This window comes from Pleurodeles waltl, chromosome 7 (genome assembly GCF_031143425.1).
Source record: "Pleurodeles waltl isolate 20211129_DDA chromosome 7, aPleWal1.hap1.20221129, whole genome shotgun sequence".
Lineage (NCBI taxonomy): Eukaryota > Metazoa > Chordata > Amphibia > Caudata > Salamandridae > Pleurodeles > Pleurodeles waltl.
Window position 1 is genome coordinate 89,427,738 of NC_090446.1, and position 23,236 is coordinate 89,450,973.

General features: G+C 43.6%; 1 protein-coding gene across 1 annotated transcript in view; it reads right to left on the reverse strand.

Moving 5' to 3' along the window:
• LOC138303747 (uncharacterized) overlaps nucleotides 1-23,236 on the reverse strand; it is a 191,618-nt gene that overhangs the window by 152,028 nt on the left and 16,354 nt on the right. The window contains exon 2 of the mRNA XM_069243124.1: nucleotides 12,939-13,026. Within this exon, the coding sequence (XP_069099225.1) occupies nucleotides 12,939-13,026 (88 nt within the window). The remainder of the gene's footprint in view (nucleotides 1-12,938; nucleotides 13,027-23,236) is intronic.

Sequence of the window (23,236 nt, forward strand, 5' to 3'; positions counted from 1 at the left end):
TGGTTTTTACAGTAAATTCAAAGTATGTCGCAAAATGAAGGCTTTAGTCTCTGTGGGTGTTTTGTACTTATAATATCATCACATTACGAACTGGGGGTAAAAAATAATTAAATATTGAATGTAGACAAAGATCTACACAGCCAATATATGCAGTCCTGCTGACTCAAATCATTGTAAGAACTGCAGCCCACAGATGACTTTGCAGGTTAGAAGACTATTAAAATATTTATGCTCCCACCAAGATGTATTTGAAAAAAATCAATATGTGTGGCAAGTAGGAAAGTAGAGATCAACACACCTTCAAATGCAGTGTGGTTACATGACAAAGGCAACCATGACACTGTAATTTTAAAAGACATCCCATCTTTTTTTATTGAATCTGTAATTACCTTCAACTTTCCTTCAGTTCCTGGTATCATACACTACTGAAGCCCAACCGGGCCTGAAATCAGCAAACTGCAAGCAAAGAAAAAAATAGCTCTGGAGCTAAAGGAAGACTCAGACTCTAAATCATTTTCTTTGTTACAAATAAAACTGAAGCAAGAAAAGATTTTCGATGAATTCTATTGCACTGTCTGTGCCTGTTGATTTTAAACATTTTCTTTGTTAGATATGAAACTGAAACCTGAAAGGTTTTGGAATGAACTGTATATCCCTTTCTCCAAGTGCTGATTTATGGCCTAGGTGAGGCCCATTCTCTTCCCAAGCTACCAGAGCATTCTGCAGAGGCCTGTGCAAACAGAAACACACTTACTTAGATAAACTGAAATGCTGTCAAGCCTTGACTTCACCGGAAACAAACACCCAGTTGTATTTCCTCTCCTCCAGAACCTGCAATACGAAGGCTGGTTTTTCAGTGGCTATACCAATAGAATGCAGTCCTTCCTCTTAACTCTGATTGGATGTTGCCAACCAATCAGTGTGAAGGGGTGTTTTACTATACTGACATTGTGCTGGTATGACTGAGGGATGAGGAATGAGGAGTAGGGATGATGGATGAGGAGTAGGGATGATGATGAGGAATGAGAAATAGGGAAGATGGATGAGGAGTGGGGTGATGGATGAGAAGTAAGGACCATGGTGAGAAGTATGGATTATGGAAGAGAAGTAGGGATGAGAAGTAGGAAGATGAATGGCAACAAGGGATGATGGATGAGAAGTATGGATGAGAAATGGGGATGGGAAGTATGGATGGTGGATGAGAAGTAGGGATGAGAAGCAGGTTTATGGAAGAGAAGTATTGATGATGGATAAGAAGTAGAGATGAGAGGTAGGGAAGATGGATGAAAAGTAGGGTTGAAAAACAGGGGTGAGGCATGAGAAGTAGGGATGATGGAAGAGAAGTAGGGATGATGGATGAGAAGTCGGGATGGGAAGTGAGAAATAAGAATGTCCTAAAATGGATGCTGTACTCATTACTCTTCTGGGTGCTGGAGAACTTTGTAGCAGTTATATCTTTTGTCTTCTGCACATTTTGTATGGTTTGAATAACTACTTTTGGTGGCGTCAATTAACTAAGCAAAATAGTGCAACACTGTGTGCACAGATAGGGGAGACTTTGCAGTTAACAGAATACTATTTATGGTGCTTGACTTTATGAAGGAGAGTGTATCATTGTGCTTGCAAATAGCTCCTGCCGCTGAATGTAGGACTATAATGTCAATTTGCCTTCAGAGACAGGAGAAAGGTCAGACATGTGTTATTCAGAGAAAAGACCCTACAACTACATCTAGGATTTTGAAGTCACCCTTTGTTCTAAAAGACTTACACCAAACCATCACAAATGGGACTACTATATCTACCGTCTGCGGAACAAGGTAACCCTATTTGTGATAGTGTTGATACTAAACTATTTCTCTGTTTATTCTCCATACTGGAGCTATTTTTTTAATTGCCCTGAAATTTCCCAAAAGTGAGGGCCCATCATGTGAGGGTATTGGTGTCTGATTTACTTAGTATTATTTTGCATGTTCTGAGTTTATTGTTTGAATAGGTGTGTGTTGTCAAGAATACTGTATTTTTAGGTTGTAATAGTATAGTGTGTTGGGACACGAGGTGAAGGAGGTAGCAACTTCACCTGTGAATTTCGGTTCTCTTTTGTAATAGCACATATAATTGTCACCCTTAATTCCTTTTCCAGCATTTGGTAAAATGACATTTAAATCAAACGCCAACTTGAACTGGCACCATTGTTACTACTTAAGAAATTGAGACACACGAGTGAATCATCAATTATGCTTGGTAGCCAGACTAAGGGCCTGATTTAGAACTCAGCAGACGGGTGACTCTGTTAAAATGGTGACGGATATCCAGTCAGCCAAGATATAACTCCCATAGGACATAATGGGATTTAGCTTTCAGCAGATGGGGTATCTGACACCATTCTGACGGAGTAACCTGTCTGTGAATTCTAAATCAGGCCCTATGTTCTTGAAATGACACTCTAGAGAAATATAAATATTGGTTGTGTGTGTGTGCATGATAGTCAGTGTGTTAATGTATGATGCTGGATGTGTGAGTGTGTGATGGTGGTTGTCTGCATGAACAATGGTGGGGGTTGGTGTGTGATGTTGGCTGTTTGGGGGCATGACTGTGGGTGGGTGTGTATTTGAGGGTGGAGGTGTGTATATATGTTGGTGGGTTCGGTCATATGAATATGGCTGCCTGCTTGTCTGATGGGGTACATACACATAATAGTGTGGGTATGGAGACTGTGGTTCATACGGGCATTTGACAGCTGCGGTATGTAAGAATGTGGGTCGGTGTGGAAATGTGGCTGTGGCTGAATGCTGTGTGTATGTGTGTATTGGTGTTTGTGCCAGCCTGTAATTGTGGGTTACAATCATATATTATGTCGGGTGGGTGGCTGTATGATGTGGGGTGCATTGACATCTGATAGTAGCTTCGATGGCATAGGATGCTGGTTGTGTGACTGTATTATAGAAGGTTTGTCAGTGTACAATGATGGGTTTGAGGAATCAAGATGTTGGTTGTGTGGATTTATGATGTTGAGTGTTGCCAGATGATGTTGGTTGTGCGGATGTATTAGGGTGGGTATCTTGATTGAGTGGATGTATGCTTCCCCCCTTCCTACATCCCCTCTGGATACCCCAACATACCCATGGCTCCTGTTGCAGCCCCTTTGGGTTCCCCTGCCCACAGCAGCCATTGTACTCACTTGTGTTTTGTTCCTCCCACCCTCTCCTGCAACACCTGTGTGTACCCTCACCTCTCCAGTAGGTAGTCCTGACCCTCTGCAATCTATGTGTTTAGCACTGTCCTGTGCAGTACTGTGCCACCCTGGCATTCTGCTGCAGCTCCTTTGTGTGCAGCTCTATTCCCCTTTAAGCCTTCTGCATTTTGTCTTCTTCCCCTGCAAACTATCTGCACTCCCCATAGGCATAGGCCCTTTGTGTCCCACTCCTCCTTGCAGAACCTTTGTGATGCCCTGCCCCTTTTCTGACCCTCTGTGTGACCCTGTACCATTATAGCCCCCCTGAGTGTGCCCTGTCTACCTCCAGTCCGTCTTTGCAAAAGCATGCCTCATCCTGTGCAGCTCCTCTGTGCCCCGACATCCCTGCATCCCCTCGGTGTGGCCCCACCTCTCCTCAACGCACATCTGTGTTTTCTGCTTCTCACTGTACATTACTGTCCTTCTTCGGTTCATGCTTGCCTCCACCTCCCTCCTAGGCAACTTAGATCCCTTGCAGCCATTCCCAGTGCCCCTGCAGCCATGTAGTGTACCACGTTTCTTCTTTCATGACATCCCCTCCTCTTACTATGCTATTTTTTAAACCTATCCTAATATTTGCAATCATCTTGAGTTATTTTTAAAAATGTGCCTGGGGATCAGAGGGGTCTTATTTTATAGCTCTCAATTTTTGGGTTTTCATTTTAAATCCCTCCCAATATCCATTATTATCAGGCTATATTGCAAAACAAATGCAGGAGAGCACGATATATGAAAATATTTTTGTCCACTTTGCCTTGCCCAATTGTGTGTTTAATATATAATAACTTTGGTACGGCGTGACAAATCTTCAAAAAACTTTCTGAAAAATAGGGTCATCCACCTCATCTCCTTCATTGAAGGTTGTGGAGTGACTTTGTCAACTGTAGCCGTATCTATCTATCTATATATCTATCTTTCTATCAATCTATACAAACACACATACACACCCATATATTCACTGGAAAAAACAAATGTTAAAGGGGCGTTATAGTTAGGTTGACGTTTTATCCATAGACATTCAGCAGTTATAATTATACTCAGGCCTCGAAAAAACATTAAAATGTTGCCAGACCTGCAGGTCTAGTGACATAAATAATCTATTCGACCTAACTGTAATATTCTTGACCCATAAACTTGTTTCAAAGTATGTAATCCTAAGCAAATATTATTTTGCTCTGAGCTGCCATTTTTTTCATTATACCATACAATAGGACCTTTAAATATGTTAGTGCAGCATGTCTACTGTACAAAAGACTCTTTTATAATAAAGTAAGGGCCTGATGTAGATCTCAGTGAAGTGGTTACTCTGTTGCAACAGTGTCGGATATCCTGTCCGCCGCAATCTAAACACCATAGAAAACAATGGTATTTAGATTTTGGCGGACGGGATATCCATCACCATTACGACGGAGTAACCCTTCCGCTGAGATCTAATTCAAGCCGTAAATGTTTGCCCCATATATAATAAAAATCTAGATGCCTACAGGATACACATGACCCCTGACTTGCCTCTTAGTTCATTACCAGCTTTGTCATTGGGATCGGCACAAGAATGTTTCTCTACTCATGGTCGAAAACTATGACTTTTAATGAATATGCAACCAAAACAGGAAGTGCTTGCATACTATTATTTCCAATCAGCACAATTTACATTAAACTAGCCACAACATTTCCAATGGACATGCAGTTATACAGATAAAACTATATAGTGTACAAACAGTAATGTTTTGAAATCAAGTTTCTGCACCAAGTAAAGCATTCTGATTTGTTTTGCTCTTATTTATATCTTTGCATCACACTTCTGAATTACAAAAAGTTGCATCTGTAATTTATTATATATTTTGAAATATTTATACTATTCATTTACAAGCTATTTGAATGTAAACTGACATCCCACAGCCTTGTTTCCAAAGATTGTCCGATAGCTTAATTTACAAAATCCTCTAAGAGAAAAAGAGTGGACACCACTTTTCAGGATAAGATAAGCAGCATTTATTAAAAAGACAAACTGACATTTGACCTCTGTACTTGAACAGACAGCAAATGTGCCAAGATGAAGCAGGAATTAAAGGCATCTTTATTGCTCATTCATTTTCTAAAGTTCACTGGCGGAAGGACCACTAGGTCCTAGTCCTAAAAATAGCTGATTTGCCAATAACTTCTTTGGCCCTGCTATGTGTGTGTGTATATATATATATATATATATATATATATATATATATATATATTCTCCAATCAAATGACTCCAGGTCATAGGCGGCACATCCAGGATATTTGAAAATTCTTATTTTAATTGTAAAATGAATCGAATACAACCCACATCTATATATATATATATATATATTGCAGTGAACACTGGGGCCATAAATCCCACAGCTTTCCAGATTAAAGACATGCACTCAAGCTGGTGGTGCACACTAAAAAAACAATATTTACAGCGATTTTACAGTTAGGAAATAGAATTATAAAAACCTTAGAAATTCACTTAAAAAAACAAAGGTTACAGGGACATTATAGTTAGGTCTGAATTTACTCGCACAAAAACATAGAAATTCAGCAGTTAAAGTTATTTCAAGTGACTATAACTAGTCACCTAAAGTAACAATAACTGGCTCACTTGCCATCCACAGTTTTTTGTTCAATAATTTGACATCTAATGTTTAATTGATATTTTGACATTATAAGAATTGTCATGAGTGCTGTAATATCTGGGGTAATTAGCAGTGCCTGGCAAGGACGCGAGTTATAGTTACCTTAGGTCATAATTATAACTATAATCAGTCTATAGTTTTGGCGAGTAATTTCAGACCCTAACTATAAAGCTTTGTGTTATGTTTTATTATTATGTATTGCATGCTCTAGGCAATGTTACATTTGTTATTTTTTAAACTTATGGAACCTTTAGTGTGTATGATCTGGAATCGAATGTAGATGTTGGAAAAGAGAGCCAGTATAGCCAGGACAGAGAAGAGCTGAAGAGGGGTGTACTGTGCTGCAGGAAATAAAGTAACTTCAAATACCATTCATCGCTTATAAAATTTAATTTAACAAGTGGCAACAAGCTTGAGAAACACTTACACAGCACAGGGGCAGTGTTTTCTCCTTAGAACCTGTGGATTCAAGATTTATTTCTCAACATTGTCAAATCTTGACATCTTTTCGGAGTGTAAGGGCAACAGGACTGACACTGCGGTGTCTAGATGTGTGGTAATGTACAACTTTTAAAATTATTTATATACTGAGTCTATAGTTCATTTCTAAAGTGTAGCGCGATTTACTTCCCACGGTGAGCGTAGGAATAAAGCAGTTACCATTGGTGCTCAGTTTACGCTTGATAATCGTTGCAAGGAGGCAGACTGTTTAGCTGCATTTATTCCACACAGCGCAGCCATCGGGTGCACTGAGTATGATGTAACGAGGAAGATGTGGACGTCTGATGTAAAATGTTGTAAGCGTCATCTTGGAAAGGGCAGTCATGATTTATATTCCACTGTCAGCGATTTGCATGCTTGTTCCAGTAATTATGCAGATCAATATTATTTTATTCTACAGCGATTTGCCCAATTTTGTAATTTGAAATACATTTGTTTACTACTGTTGGCTACATCGATTTGCACGCTCATAACTATGAATGTTACTATGAAGTTATATAACTATGCACTTAGCAAACACAAGTCATTTTATTATATTTGTGAACAATTTGTTTCAACTAAGTATATTTAGTGATTTGCACATTTACTGTGCAGATTTCCAGTATTTTAGTGATTTGGACACTATTTCCACATTTTAACTATGCAGTGGTACTAAAAATATTCAGTGGTTTGCACACTTTTAATGCCGATTTTCAATAGTTCAGTGATTTGGACACTGTTTCCAAATTTGAACTATGCAGTTTGAACCACCAACCAAGTTTTTACAAAACAAAGGCAATCCACCTATTCCTTGGGTGAGATGGAAGGAGGAGTTTCTAACTTATATGAGGGCAATTGATGATGAAGACTTGTCTCAAGAAAGAAATTGTTACATGGTTTTAGTCGTGGAAGGGCAAATGATATTTAGGACAATTCCACCAGTTATGACTCAAGAACAACAAGAGGAAGCGAATGTGTTCCAGGAGGCATTGTTAAGATAAGAAAAGAGATGTAAACCCACTGCAAGAATACCACTTAATAGATTCAAATTCTACACTAGAATGCAGAAAAATTAAGAGACTTTTGATTAATTTCTAACTACATTATGAGGATTATCTCTGTAATGTAACTTTGGTACGATAACTGATGAGATGATTAGAGATCAGATAATAGTACATGTCAAAAGTAAAGAAATACTAGAGCAATTGTGGGTAATGGGAGATCCTAAATTGCAAGATGTAATTACCACAGCTAAGGCATGAGAAGAATCTGAAAGGTGGATGAAATCTGTGCAAGAATCTCACAAGGTTAAAGAGAAAGAGAGTGAGGTGGTATGTGCTATCAGAAGTGCCAATAAACGAGGCAATATGTTAGGAAAAAAGTTTGATAAACATGATAAGATGGAGAAGATTGCATGCTATTGTTGTGGTAACACATGTCATATTGCATTGTCCTGCATTAGGCAAAGAATGTAAAAAATGTGGCAGGGTTGGGCATTTTGCTCGGGTGTGTTGAGATTTGAGAAAGTGATATGCTACTGTAAAAATGTAAAATGGCATATGTGAGCAATGCATGGGCTGGTGAGTGTGAACACAAGTGTGGGCGTAAAGATGACAGTGAAATAAGTATGGTATTGTCTCTTAAATATAATGATAGGAAGGATGAAGATGGTGAGATTAAAGGCCCGCCCATATGCAAAGTATGTATAAAAGACACAGAACTAGAACTTAGGGCTGACTCAGGATCCTCACGGGCAATTGTTAACCAAAGTTATTTTGTTCAAAAATTTGGAAAAGTTTGGAACATAGAAAATGTAAAGACGTCTGGCATTACACCAGAAAGCTTTGATGGCACGGTAATTGATATAATAGGTTATGTAGAAGTTGAGATAAAATTTGAAGGGAGATGTGTGATCACGAAATTGTATGTTGCAGTGAAAGGGGTAAATGTACTAGGCTGGAGACCCAGTAGAAACAAATGAATCCAAGAAGTCGAGATCCGGTCTTGATAGTAGAAAATGGTGAAGAGAAAGAATGGATAACATCCAAATTCCCATAAGTATTTACTGATAAACTGGGAAAACTGGAAGGGTATAGTCACATGATCAAGGTCAAAACTAACGCTAGAACAGTGGTAAAAAAACTCAGAAATGTACCCATTAGTGTGAGGGAAGAGCTGAAGCATATTTTGTCAGACTCGATTAAGGAAGATGTTGTAGAGGAGAAAGAGTCCTCAGAATGGACCTCTGCGATAGTTTTGGCCCAAAAAGCAGACACATCTTTGAAATTATGTGTGGATTTTAGAGCTGTGAATGCAAATATTGTAGTGAATTGTCATCCTCTACCAAATATTAATGAGGTAGTTAGCATGCGTGATGGAGGCAAAATAGATTTGAGGTTGGTGTACCACCAGATTGAACTGACAAAAGATTCACGTCACTTCACAGTATTCATCACGCCGGTGGGATTATTTCAGTTCAAGAGAATGCCTTTTGGGTTGGCTTCTGTAGCGTCAGGATTTCAAAGGGCAATGTTTTATTTATTCAAAGACATGGAAAACCACGTATAGTGTTTCCAAGATGATATTTTGATATTCTCTAGGAATGAAAGGGAACACATGGAGCACATTAAAAGTGTGTGTAAAGTATTGGAGAAAAGTGGTTTGACTTTAAAGGAGGACAAATGTCATTTTCGTCTAAATCAGTGGAGTATTTGGGACACCCATTGTCAGGAGAGGGAGTAGTACCAAACAAGTCACCAGTGAATGCTATTATCAATGCTCCTGTTTCTGATAATCATGAAAAATGCTGTCCTTTGCTTGGTTTCGTGAATACTATAGTAAGTTCATTGCAAATTTTGCAACTAAAATGGAATCACTTAGAGAGCTCATTATGCTTTGGTCTTGTTAGATTACCATTCCAAATGGCCAGAGGTGAAATGAGTTCCTCAAGCTAACTCTAATGTTAATATTGAATTCTTTAAAGACATTTTTGCAAGGGAAGGATATCCAGAAATGTTAATTACTGACAATGGAGTTCAACTAATGGCAAAGGAAATGCAGATCTTCTTTAGATTTAGTAACATTAAACATGTTACCACAGCATTATATGAACCACAGGGTAATGGCCAGGTTGAGAGGTTTAATTATGTCCTTAAGTATAGCATCAGTTGGGCACATGGATTTGGGGGACAATGATGGAAAATTAAGGGAGAAACTATGGTGTTATCGTATTACTCCCCAGAGCACCACAGAAGTTAGTCCTTTCAGGTTGTTGAGAGGAAGACATCCTGTGTCAAAATTGTGTCCATTGTGGTTTAAGAAGAAGCAAATGGAGGACCAAGAGAAAATGTGTGTAGAGCGAGAGGGAAATTGGAGAGAGTCAAAGAAGTTTATACCATCAAGTGGAAGGTTAAAGATCCAACTTTTGAAGTAGGAGATTCGGTCAGAGTGCATGAGCCACGATTAGTGAGCAAAGGGACATCCAGGTTTGGAAAAGCCATGAGAGTAACAAGAGTGTGGTTACACAGGATGGCAAAGTCTGGAATGTAAAAGGAATGGGGAAGTGCAATTCAGGAAGTGAATGCTCTTGTGATGGTGATGGGGAAAGATCATTGGTGAGGCTAGGAAATAAATGTAATTTGTCTTTTATGTTGTCACTGGGGCAGCATAGAAGAACTGGTGATCAAACAATACCAGGTACGGGAGTGGTTCTACAGGTGATGAGATTGTGGCAGGAATGACTAGTGATGAAAACAACATGACAAGAGATAATGAGTCCATAGCTTCACGCATTAAATCAAGCGCTCGTGAGAGACGTATGCCAGCTAAACTGGGAGATTTTGTATAATATTTTCTTTTTGTAGTTTGTTTTAGTTTATTTGTGTTCTATTTCAAAGGAGGGAAATGTGTTATGTTGTATTATTATGTATTGCATGCTCTAGGTAATGTTACATTTGTTATGTTTTAAAATTATGGAACCTTTAGTGTGTATGTTCTGGAATGGAATGTAGATGTTGGAAAAGAGAGCCAGTATAGCCTGGACAGTGAAGGGCTGAAGAGAGGTGTACTGTGCTGCAGGAAATAAAGTAACATCAAATATCATTCATCACTTATGAAATTGAATTTAATAGTCTGTAACCTTTTTTTTTTTTAAGTGAATTGCTAAGGTTTTATAATTCTGTTTCCTAACTATAACACCCCTGTAACCTTGTTTTTTTCAGTGAATTTCTATGTTTTTTTTAAATATAAAGTAATTTTCATTACTGTACGTTAATACAACAATCACTGTGCACGGTCAAGGGGTTGCGGCCAGTCCCTGAGGCCAACCGCCTAACCACCCAAGCCCATGATGCGCACGGCCTTTGGCCATGCACAGCAGGAGTTGGACACAGAGCCTGACTCTCTTGATGAGAGAATAAATGTAAAAGGGTGTCTCTGGCTGTGAGGGTGGCTGTGACAGTGTCTGTCCGGGTGTGAGAGTTGGTGTGAGAGGGTCTATGTGGATATGAGTGGGTGTGAGAGTGTCTGATTGCACTCCAATAGATGAAAGATGCATTCACCTCCATAAAGGATTTCATATAGTTTTTCAACATGGAATTGTGGAGTAAACGCACTTGCTTTGCCTTCGCAAAGCATAGGAGTTAGGATCATTTGTCCTTTCCAGAAGTGGAGCTTCAACTGGGGCACCTGCTATGTTTATATTTGTAAGTGCTTCCTGCTGAGGTTTAATTTATGTGAAATGAGCATCATGGCCAGGACAGAAGCTCACCTGCTCCTTTAACCAACAAGAGTCCACAGTTTGCACAAATGTCTACCCAACTGGAGCACTTTCTACTGATTAGTTAGTAAATGCTCGTTGGGTACCTCATTGGATAAATGTACAGTGTGGCGGAGCTGATCTTGGCCCCGAGGACCCCATACCCTGGGGCCCGACCTTCCTTAAATGGAGGGGGTGTGTTCCCCCCTCTACCTTGGCCTATTTCAACTCCAGGGACCCCATCACCCCAGGCCCGGCCAACTGCCATTGCTGTCACAGACAGGGAGCTGCTAAACATGCAGCCTCTATGTGAGAGCAATTGTTTCCTCTGTTTCCTTGATTGCATCCTTGTGGAGAGGGAAAAAGAGGAAACCTCCACTTCCAGCAAGCGAGAGCTGTTTGACAGCTCTTGCTTTCTGGAACCGGACTGTTTGCTCTGACTTGGCGGGAGGTAGGCACAACGGGACATAGCAGGAGCTAGCCCTTGGGGGGCATCCCAAAGGCTATATATGGCTCAATGAGAGGGTAGCACAGCCGCCCCTCCAACACTGTATTTGCCTTGGGGAGGTGGTGGTCCAAAGGGCGGGGATTCGGAATGGACCCCCTTCATTATTTTATTTTAGCCCCAGAAAGTGGTGGTCCACGTGCCGCCGTCGCATGTAATTCAATATTTGTGCCAGAGAGGTGGTGGTAACCACGGTTGCGGGGGGCACGCACACCAGATGTAATTCAGTGTTTGCCCCAGGGAGGTGGGCCTGCAGGACCCTCTAATATAATTAAACCAATTTGCCCCGTGCGAGGTGGTGGTGCCCGGGAGGGAGTGGCGTGTGGCCCCTGCATACCAGTATCTAAAGCCTGGGGTGGTGGCGGTCCCCTGGGCATATTTAACCTCAGAAAGGGGCCCCATGCACCCCCTCTTTTATTTTTATATGTTCCCGGGACCTAGGCCACCCAAGGACATTAGTAAAACAAGCACAGGAGTCCGTGCTTGTTTTTTAAAATTTAATTTTACTGCAGATTCATGACCCCGTCGCAAATTGGCAATAAAAAAAAATGTTAAACTTGCTTTTGTTACCATGGTGGGAACACTCTGGAACCCCAGCACCAGAGCTAAGGGGTCAGAGTGTCCCTACCCTGACCCCTTTTATCATTATTTATATTTTTTTCTGGTACTCGGTTGAAGCCACGTACCAAGATGGCTGTCAACACTTCCCGCTTGAAGTGTTGGCAGCCAATCAGATCTCAACACGAGATTGGGAGGGTTCTTGGAGCCTCTGCGTCCCTATATATATAAATTTGTTTTTTTCTTTAATATTTCAAAAACTACTGAATGGATTTACACCAAATAACAAAAATGACTCTTTCTGGGCCAAGAGCTACCTTCCTCCCAAATTTGGTGTAATTCCATCCAGCCTCTATTACTGTTCAAAATCCCTATGGAAATTAACATGGAGAAAACATGTTTTGGGACCCCCCTTTTTTTTGCCCCCCACATGACGCATCACCACCGAAACTTTCCAGACAGCAGCTGATGTGAGAGTCATATTTATATAGAAGATTTGTCAATCTGCGCCAAAGGCATAGGCAAGTAAAAAAACACTTTTCTATAGAAACTAGGTGCTAACTATAAGTACCTAGGGGTGACCGCCACTAGGTAATATAGATAGATAGATAGATAGATAGATAGATAGATAGATAGATAGATAGATAGATAGATAGATAGATACAGAATAAACAAATACAGCATTGGAAAGATTAACTGATCCCACATCATCCTTATCTGTTAGAGATTTGCCCCTTTTTCTGCAAGATGTGTCACCTGGGGGGCACTGCCGGCAGCATCGTCCTTCGTACAAGTACTCATTGGCTGTAGCATTACATCCTCTACGGTCAGATGAGTATGGAGCCTGGGAAAGAAAGGTGAGTACAATCAGCACATATTGGCATATTTCACAGATATTGTTCCCTTTTTTCCAAATGTTCAGGTCAATAAAGGTTCAAGGATCAAGTTTAGTTGAACATAATGGACTATATGGTGATCTTATAACTCCCTGACTGCCTCTCATTGTGCTCTGCGAACCCTGCATAGTTCTTCTCCTGAAAGCCTAGGCATTTTTGTCCAGTCATCAGCTGTGTTCAAGTGATCCCTGAGGTCTCCCTTATTATGTAATTGCCTCATGTTACCGACAAAACAAGGCCATGGTCTGCTCACTGACACAAGTCACAGCAGCCAACCCTCCAAGGAAGATAGAGTGGCACAGGGGGTCGAAAGATGCTGTTACATCAACAATTACCACCAAACAGGTGCTACCATAACTGCCATTCTGATTGTTTCATACCAGAACCGCACGTTTCAATTCCCTGGCATGGCTAGATTTTGAAGACAGTGTTGTTTTATCAATTTCTTCAGCATCTTTGCTTGGGAGGGATGGGGTTAATTCTGCCTTGTTTTAGCTGAAATGGAATGAAGCTCTCTTAGATGTAAAGACAGACCAGTTCACAAATAAGTAGGACGAGGCATGCTGTGAAATTATTTTTCAGCCAAACTGAAGCCGGGTCATCAGGGGATCTGCAAGCTTAAGAGTTTTTCAGGGTATTCTCAGTATCCTCTACAGAGACAACTTAATGAGTGATCATTTGGGTATTCTAAAAAGGACTCTGCAGTAGTTGGACATGGTATTAGGGTTCAATTACCAGTCACGTTCATCACCAGGCTTATCATCTCTGTTAGAAATGGGGTCTCTCGTTCGTAGTTGGTTTGCACCCTGTCCAAGTAGGGACCCTCACTCTACTCAGGATAAGGGAGATACCCAGCTCAGATAACCACTTCTCACGCCCTTTGTAGCTTGGCACAAACAGCCAGGCTTATCTCAGAAGCAATGTGTAAAGCATTTGCACATAACACACAGTAATACAGTGAAAACACTACGGAACGACACCACAACCATTTTAGAAAAGTAGCCTATAGTTATCTGTGTAAAACAAGACCAAAACGAAAAAAATTCAACATACAGTAATAAAGATATACATTTTGAGAGATTTAAGTTAGAAATACAGTTCATTGAAGTCGATAGCTCTGCCTGGGGCTATCACTGTGTCATGAACAAAAAATCCAACAGTTCAGGCAGGCCGTGGCGTCGCAAGCCAGGTAAGGTGTCGGGAAGACCTGCAAACAGTACCTTGGAAATGTAGGGTGTTGTGATCCTCACGATGAGATCCGGAGTGCGGCATCGTAGGTGTCGGTTCCGAAGATCAGTGTGGGAGGTCGTCGGGCCCTTCAAGTCACACGTGTTACAGATCGAACTCTGGGCTGATGATGAAGTCAGGAGTGATGGTGTGGATAGCGTTGGGGCTGCAGTGTAAAGTAGGACATTATGACGTGCGGTGCCCACAGGTCACTGTGCAGGCAGCGGCTCGGTGACGGTGTCCTGTGGCACTGGTGAGACCAGAGCTGCAGTGTGAAGTGGGGCGGTGCGACGTGCGCTATCTCGAGGTCACGGTGCAGGCAGTGACGTCGTCGTCGCTGAATTGCTGTAAGCGGTAGGCCCAAGATGGCGGTGCGGCATTGGCAGGCTCCATGCGGCGCCCATTAGTCGTGGTGCAAGGCGGGACAATGTGACATGCGGGGCCCACAGGTTACGGTGCAAGCAGCGGCTTGGTGATGGCATCAGGTGGTGGCGTCGGTGAGACCAGGGTTGGGGTGCAACTTGGGGCACGGCTCAGTGTGGCGTTGTCAGGTCACGATGCAGTCAGCAGCATCGTTGACAGCATTGCAGTTGTTTTTCTTCTGTTGCAGTAGAAAACATACAGTTCCCAGTGCTGTAAGCAGAGGGAGATGAAGTCTTTGATATCCCTGAGACTTCCAACAGGAGGCAAGCTCTACTCCAAGCCATTGGAGAAACTTCACAAGCAGGATACACTGGAAAGTCCAGTCTTTGCCCTCTTTAAGGCAGAAGCAGCAACTGCAGGCCAACCCAGCAAAGCACACAAAGCAAAGGGGCAGTACTCCTCCTCTCCTCCAGCTCTTCAGCTTTTAGAGGTTCCTCTTGATCCATAAGTGTTCTACAAGTCTAGGGTTTTGGGTCCACTACTCATTTCTGCCTTTGAAGTAGGCAGACTTCAAAGGAAAGTCTCTGTTGTTCACAAGATCCTGCCTTGCCTAGGCCTGGTCACAGACATGCTCCACGGAAGCAGAGACTGCAATGTTTGAGGTCAGGCACAGCCCTTTCAGGTGTAAGTGTAAGCACCTCTCTCCCCACTCTAGCCCAGAAGACTCATCAGGGTATGCAGGCTATACCCCCAACTCCCTTTGTGTCATTGTCTAGCAGGGATTCACAACAGCCCATCTGTCAGTCTGATCCAGATGTGAAATACACAAGCGGACAGAAGCACAGAATGGTTGAGCAAGAAAATGTCCACTTTCTAAAAGTGGCATTTTCAAACTGACAATCTAAAAAACAACTTTACAAAAAGATGTATTTTTAAACTGTGAGTTCAAAGACCCCGATCTCCATAACTCTATCTACTCCCAATGGGAAACTGCACTTACTATATATTGAAAGGCAGTCCCCATGTTAACCTATGAGGGATAGGCCTTGCAACTGTGAAAAACAAATTTGGCAGTATTTCATATTGCACTGTCAGGACATGTAAAACACATCAGTACATGTCCTACCTTTAACACTACACCCTGCCCACGGGGCAACCTAGGGCCTACCTTTAGGGGTGACTTACATGTATAAAAAGGGAAGGTTTGGGCCTGGCAAGTGGGTACACTTGCCAGGTTGAATTGGCAGTTTAACACTGCAAACACAGACACCGCAGTGGCAGGTCTGAGAAATGTTCACAGGGCTTCTCATGCGGATGGCACAATCAGTGCTGCAGGTCCACTAGTAGCATTTGATTTACAGGCCTTGGGCATGCATAGTGCACTTTACTAGGGACTTATGAGTAAATCAAATATGCCAATCAAGGATAAATCAATCACCAGTACAACTTACATAGGGAGCACTTGCACTTTAGCACTGATTAGCAGTGGTAAAGTGCGCAGAGACAATAAACCAGCAAAAACAGAGTCCAGCACACAGTGCTTCTTTGTTTAGTGGAGATGTCCTCATATTCCTCGGCATCAAGAACTCCTCACCAAAATCAGTGGGTAATGCGCTGGGGAGGCCACTTGTTAAGATCTCCATCATCCTGGTAAAAGCAGGAAGATACTACTAAGGCGGGCGGGGCCAAACAGGGAAGCATCCAAGTGATTTCCACATTTGGATACTCCTAGCAATTTAAAGGGAGAACCATGGACTCTGTTCTCACCAGGACAGGACAACAAAGAACCCACTGGTCACAGTCACATACAGATTGCACTCCAATATATCAACGATGCAGTCACCTCCATAAAGGTTTTCAGATCATTTTCCAATATGGAATCACCAAGAAAATGCACTTGCTTCGCCTTCGCCAAGTTCAGGAGTTAGGATCATTTGTCCTTTAGAGAAGTGGAGCTTCGATGGGGGTATCTGCCATGTTTACATTTGTAAGTGCTTCCTGTTGAGGATTAATTTCTGAGAAATAACCATCATGGCTAGAACGGGCCCAGGGACCTCATCCCCCGGCCACAACATACGAGGGCAAGGGACCACATGTCCTCCCCTCCCAAGGACGATTTTGGCCTTGGGCACCCATACCCCAGGGCCCACCACTATTCAATGGGGGAGGGGGCCACGGGGTCCCCTACCCAGGGCCAATTTCAGCCCTAGGGACCCCATCCCCGAGGCCCAGCCATGTTATTTGGTGCCCTGTGCACCCAGAGTGCATGATGGGGACTGCAGGGGCGCCTCAAGGCCTCCGCGGTCCCAGCCGGATCCCTGCCTCCTACGGAAGCCGGCATTGCTCTGATAAACATGCAGCTCCCTGTGTACAAAAGCACATGCCACGGGTATGGGCACCCAGGGACATAGCAGTAGCTGATGGGGATGCCAGTCCCTAGGGCCATGTATGGCTCCACAACAGAGGCAGTGCAACCCCCCTCCATCATTTCAATTTAGCCCCAGGTGTGTTGGTGGTCCCTGGAGCCGGGGGTCTACAATGGACACCCTTGAATATTTTTTTTCAGTCCCTGGGAGGTGGCAGTCCCCGGGCCTGCGGGGGAGGTTGTGCGCCCCTCCCCTATTGTGAATGACTTGTCCCGGGGAAGTGGTGGTATCTGGGGCTGTGGGGGGCCACACAGGCCTCCCGCATTAATTTCATGTTTTGCCCCATGGAGGTGGCGATGCCTGGGCCTGTGGGGGGGGGGCACGTGGGTCCCCTGTATTAATTTTATGATTTGCCCTGGGGAGGAAGCCGTCTTCCCCAGGTCACGAGCGAGCCCAAGGGGCCCACCTGCTTACTTACACCAAAGTGCTCCTGGAAGGTGAAGGACCCTGGTGCCTCGGAGGTCTGCATAAAATGCCCTAGGAGTGGGGCCCGTGCATCCCCTCCTTTATTTTTAAAATATATTTACATGTCCGGGACATGGTCCACCCGGGGACTTTAGGATAAACAAGCGTGGGGCACCTTGCTTTTTTTTTTGCCGCAAGTTTGAAAAAAGGTGCTTTATTGTCCTTGCAGGGTCCCTCTGGGACCCCAAGACCGAGGTTTGGGGGTGAGGGTATTCCTATCTTGCCTCTTTTTCGTTTTTTTGCTTTTTTTGTGGGATTCGGCTGAAGTCGAGTCCCAAGATGGTTGCCAGTACTTTCTGGTTGAAGTGTTGGCAGCCAATCAAAGCTGTGTATTTCCCTGCACAAGCTGGTCATAATTTGTGATGTCATCAGACAGGCTCACCAGACCTAAATGTACAAATTTGGATTTCCCTATATTTCTCAGCAACTACTGAACAATTTACACCAAATAACAAAAAGCACAATCTGCTGAACAAAATCTAGCTTTCTGCCATATTTGGTGTAATTCCGTCCAGCGGTTTGGGCTGGGTCATGTTCATATTAACATGTGAAATGCACTTTTTTTTTACACCCCACCCCCCTGTTTCTCGTCCCCACAAGAAAACAACATCCAGCCAGGGCAAAAATCTGGATCCCAAAGGATACAATGAGTCAAAAGAAAATGTACTATCCAAGAAAGAAGTGACTCAAACAGATGATCTCACCAAAGAACAAACATTTATTTCTACTACATTTCAGCTTCCGCCTTCCTCAGGTAGTACAAGATGGTTTGCTCAGTGCCTGCACAGCTGACACTGCTGGATTTTCAAAAAGCATCATGTGTGAAGATTCCAATTGGAAAGTGGAATCAATGCAGCCCTGAGAACTCTTCAGATATGCAGAAATCAAGTGGTATTGTCAGTGATGTTCAGTCCATATGGATGCAGTGATTTTAAACAGTACATCCAGAAATTTTGTCCAGTAGTTCTTCTGTTAAAACATATTCCACAGGGAAAATCTTCAAATCTGATAGTAAATGGTCCACAAGGTTAAAATGATTGGCTACAAGCTGGTCACAGGATGGGGCACTCACTAAATTTGGTGCGAGGTGGGCCACTTGCCCCCCCAGCAGCCCCAGGGACAACCACCTCTCCAGGGCTGTAATGTAATTGTATGCGGGGGCAGGCGCCCCCCTTGGGACCACCACCTCCCTGGGGCAAAATGTTTTTTTGATGCGGGGGAGGCCGACGGCCTCCCCCACTGCCCCGGAAACCACCACCTCCCCGGGGCATTGTTAAGATTCTATGCAGGGGTGCTGCGCACCCCCCCTACAGCCACCTTCCCAGGGACTTTTTTGCAAAATGTGTGTGGGGGGCCACGGGGCCCCCGCAGCTCTGAGGATCACCACCTACCAGGGGAATTCAGTGAATTTGGTGCGGGGGCCATGTGCCCCCCCTCAGCCATGGTGACCTCCACCTCCCAGAGGCAAACTGTAAAAACAATTTTTGGACCCCCTGCAGCCCGAGGGCCACCGCCTTCCTGGAGCTATTGTTAAAGTAAATGCAGGGGGCCGTGAGGCCCATCGGCATCCCCAGGGACACACCACCTCCCCAGTGCGATAAAGTACTCCTATGCGGGGGCTGCGCAGCCCCACGCAGCCCTGGGGACCACCATCACCTCAATGGGGCATTCACTAAATGTGGTGCAGGGTGGGCCATGTGGCCTCTCACAGCCTAAGGGCAAAGACCGCCCCAGGGCTATAATGTAATTATATGCGGGGGTCAGCGAGGCCCCCCCATGCCCCGGTGACCACTACCTCCCTGGGGCAAAATCCTGTGTTTTGATGGGGGAGGTTCGACGGCCTCCCCCACGGGGACACCACCTTTCCAGGGCATTGTTAAGATTACATGGAGGGGGCTGCGCCCCAGGGACCTCCACCTTCCCAGGGCCTTTTTTGTAAAATGTGTTGGGGAGGGCCATAGGTTCCCCCACCACTCCGGGGACCACCACCTCCCTGGGGAAATCAGTAAATTTAGTGCAGGGGCCACGTGCCCCCCTCCCCCGCAGCCCCGGGACCACCACCTCCCTGGGGCAAACTGTAAAAAAAATAGAAAGTTGGTCTGTTTCGGACCACTCGCAGCCACTGGGACTACAACCTCCCTGGGGCTATTCTATGAAGGAGGGGGGCCGCACAGTCCCCCTTGAGGAGCCTATGATGGCCCTGGGGACCACCAACTCCAGGGCTGGCTCCTGCTATGTCCAGAGGTGCCCACCCCCGGGACATAGCTGTTTGCTGTGGCTTGGTGGCAGCTTTGACACCTGCCACCAAGCCACAGCAAACACTCTTCTTCGATGAAGGGAGAGCTGTCAAACAGCTCTCCCATCATCAGAGCAGAGGTTTCCTCTGTCTGCCTGCCCACGGGGATGCAGGCAGGCACACAGAGGAAACTGCTCTCACGGAGAGGGAGCTACTTTAGCAATTCCCTCTCTGTGACAGGAATGCTGGCTCTCGCAAGAAGTGAGGACCTTGGGGTCCTTCAGGCTCCGCCCACGGGCCCCCACATTGGGCACCCAGGTCACATGGCTGGGCCCCAGGCAATGGGGTCCCCAGGTCAGAGATTGGTCCTGGGTAAGGGGGGCATGCAGCCCACCTCCCCAAGATAAAAAATAAATAATTAGGCCAGTCCCCGGGGGATGGGGTCCCCTGGGATGAATTCAGCCTGGGGAGGGGTGGCCGTGTGGAACCCCCTAAAAAAATTAATAATTAGGCGACGTCCCTGGGGTTGGGATCCACTGGGCCCAAATCGACCTGGGGAGGGGGGCAGCGCACTATGCACAGCTAATTTCTCAACATACTATATCATTGACAAGATATTGTATAGCATCTTTGAAAATATTTGTGCAACATTTGCAATAAAAGTATTGATAAGAAAACTGGGCATGGCGAAGGCACGTATTGTAGTTACCTTAGGGTGCAAGTTATAGTTACTTGAAAGAACTCTAACTATAACTGCTGAAATTCTATGTTTTTTTATGAGTAAATTCAGAACCTAACTATAACGTCCCTGTATCCTTTGTTTTTTTTAGTGAATTTCTGTGTTTTTTTAACGTAATTTTAAATACTATACGTTATTCCAACCCCCGATCCTCATGGCCAGATAGCCTGGGTTGGTGGCAAGGCCTGGCTTGCAGCCAAGCCCTTATAACCACCCAACCCCGCACCACACCCGGCCTCTGGCTGGGCGCAGTGCAGGTTGGCCACCCAGCCTGTCTTTTTCACTGGATCTGTGAGTGGGTGTGTAAGTGTCTGAGTGGGTCTGAAAGTGGGTGTGTGTGAGTGTCTGAGTGGGTGTGTGAGTGGGCGCATGAGTCTCTGAGTACATGTATAGTGAATGAATTAGTGTATCAATGAGTCTGTGTTTTTTCTTTCAATTTTTTTCTCATTGGCAAATATTTTCCTACTAATTTACGAAAACTCACGTATTTCCATGAATATCGCGCAGTGATGCAAAACTGTTTTAAGCCTATAATTTGCCCCTAAAACATACCTATATCACACCCCTGGGGTCAGGGTACCTTCACCCTGACCCCTTTTGCCACTTTCAGTTAGGATTTTCAATCATGGGGACCGTGTCCCGTGAAATAAAATGGCAGCCGCAACTTACTAGTCAGGTTGCAGTCAGCCAATCACAGCGATCTTCTTTTGGTACTGGCACGTACATTCGTAGAAATTCGTGAATTTTCGTGTAATATTCACTAAATATTTGTGAAGACGCTGCAGCCAGAGATATACAAATTTGAATTGACCTACATTTCTCAAAAACTACTGAACTGATTTACACCAATCAAGCAAAAGCACAATCTGCGTACTGACAGCGAGCTTTCTACCAAATTTGGTGTAATTCCATCCAGTGGTTCAGGCTGTAGACGTGTCTAAAGGTCCTATGGAAGTTAACATGGGAATCACAGTGTTTTCACTATCCCTCTTTCTCGGCCCCCGCTTGATGGATCACCCCCAAACTTTCCGTCCTCAACTAAAATCATCCCAACACTTTTTGGGGAAAATTTTGTGAAGATTTGTCAAACGGTGCCAAAGATATAGGCATGTCCAAAAAGAGCTTTTCCTTTGGAAACATGGTTCTAACCATAACTACCTAGTGGCAACCACCAGTAGATAATATAGATGTAATTATGGAACAGCATTCCAGAGCACCTACTCATATGTGAGTCAGTACATCCTGCACAGCGTACTCTGAGATGAGGAACGCTCAAAGCGAAAAGGAAACGAAGTGAATTAAAATGATTAGCCCAAAATTAAAGAATTTAGCCAAATTAAATTGCTGGGATTAGAGCCTGTAAATTAGACAGCTAGCAGTAACTTATGTTGTATCCAGTTTTACACCAAACAGCAATTGCTTGTGCACAGTGGTCTTTCAAAAATAGACAAGAACATTACTGACTCGTAAACACAAACCACATGATAAACCCACAGGACACGATGGCCCATATTTATACTTTTTTTTGCACTGCATTTGTGTCATTCTTTTTACGCAAAAGCGGTGCAAACTTACAAAATATAATTGTATTTTGTACGTTTGCACCGCTTTTGTGTCAAAAAAAGACGCAAATGCGGCGCAAAAAAGTATAAATATAAAAACTTTCAAAAACTGGATAGACTGCACAAAAATGATTCAATCTGAAAAGGTGAAATGGCACAAAGGAGATTTTTTTTTTTTTTTAAACATGACTGTACACTCAGCCTCTTTTAGTTTTGCTTGATCATCTTCTCTTACCAAGTTTAAACTGTGGTCTGTTGTTCTGCACAGGAATCTGTGGAACATGTCGTTTTTTTTGCCCAAGCCAAGAGCCAGATGGGTCGTCTCACTATGTCGGTTGTTGGGTTTTACAGGATCACACACATACCTAGAGGATATGCAAAACTGATACTAGGATGCAAATACTGTTTGCTTTTCCAGGTTTTTATAGGCAGCGTGGCTGATAAAATCTGAAATATTGTCTAAGGACAACCCAGCTGTTGCTTACAAGTTGCACTTTTTTTTTTTTAGATCCAGGTAACTTGGCTTTTAGAGTTTTTAAGTTTGCTGATTTATTACCCAGTGTGAAAGTTCTTATTGAATTTTATATCTTTGTACATTGTTGGTGGATTTTATATCTGATAATAAAGAGTCACTGATTGACTGTACACTCAATTTAGCGAACAGAATTGATTAAAACTGCTCATGCCATGTTCTCTGTGGTAGAAGGTCAAGTGTAAGGAAGCAGTTTATGTGGAGGAAAGGGGCACAACACACGGTGAAGATACAATAATTAATGAGGCGATGAGTTCAGATTCCTCAAACAGGTTGTTCTCGGGTAACAGGCTTTGAATGGACCAGGCCAGCTAAGTGCAACCAGCTGCAACCAGCTGACCATTGAAGGTGAACTTTCCCTCATCTGCATTTAAGATGCTATTTCAGCAAAAGCAGTTTACAGGAAGCTCCGAACTTCTCTGTTTTTATTCATGCATAGCATACAATTCTGGCGTTCTCCATATCTTGATTAATTTCCTTTCTTTTCAGAAGTGCCTTAGGGAGGGAAGAGGCTGGCAATCCCCTGCATTCTTGCTTTGTGTATGCAAGTACATGAGCCACAAGACTGGAATATTCTAGTGTTTCTAGTTCTGTCACAGGACCGATGA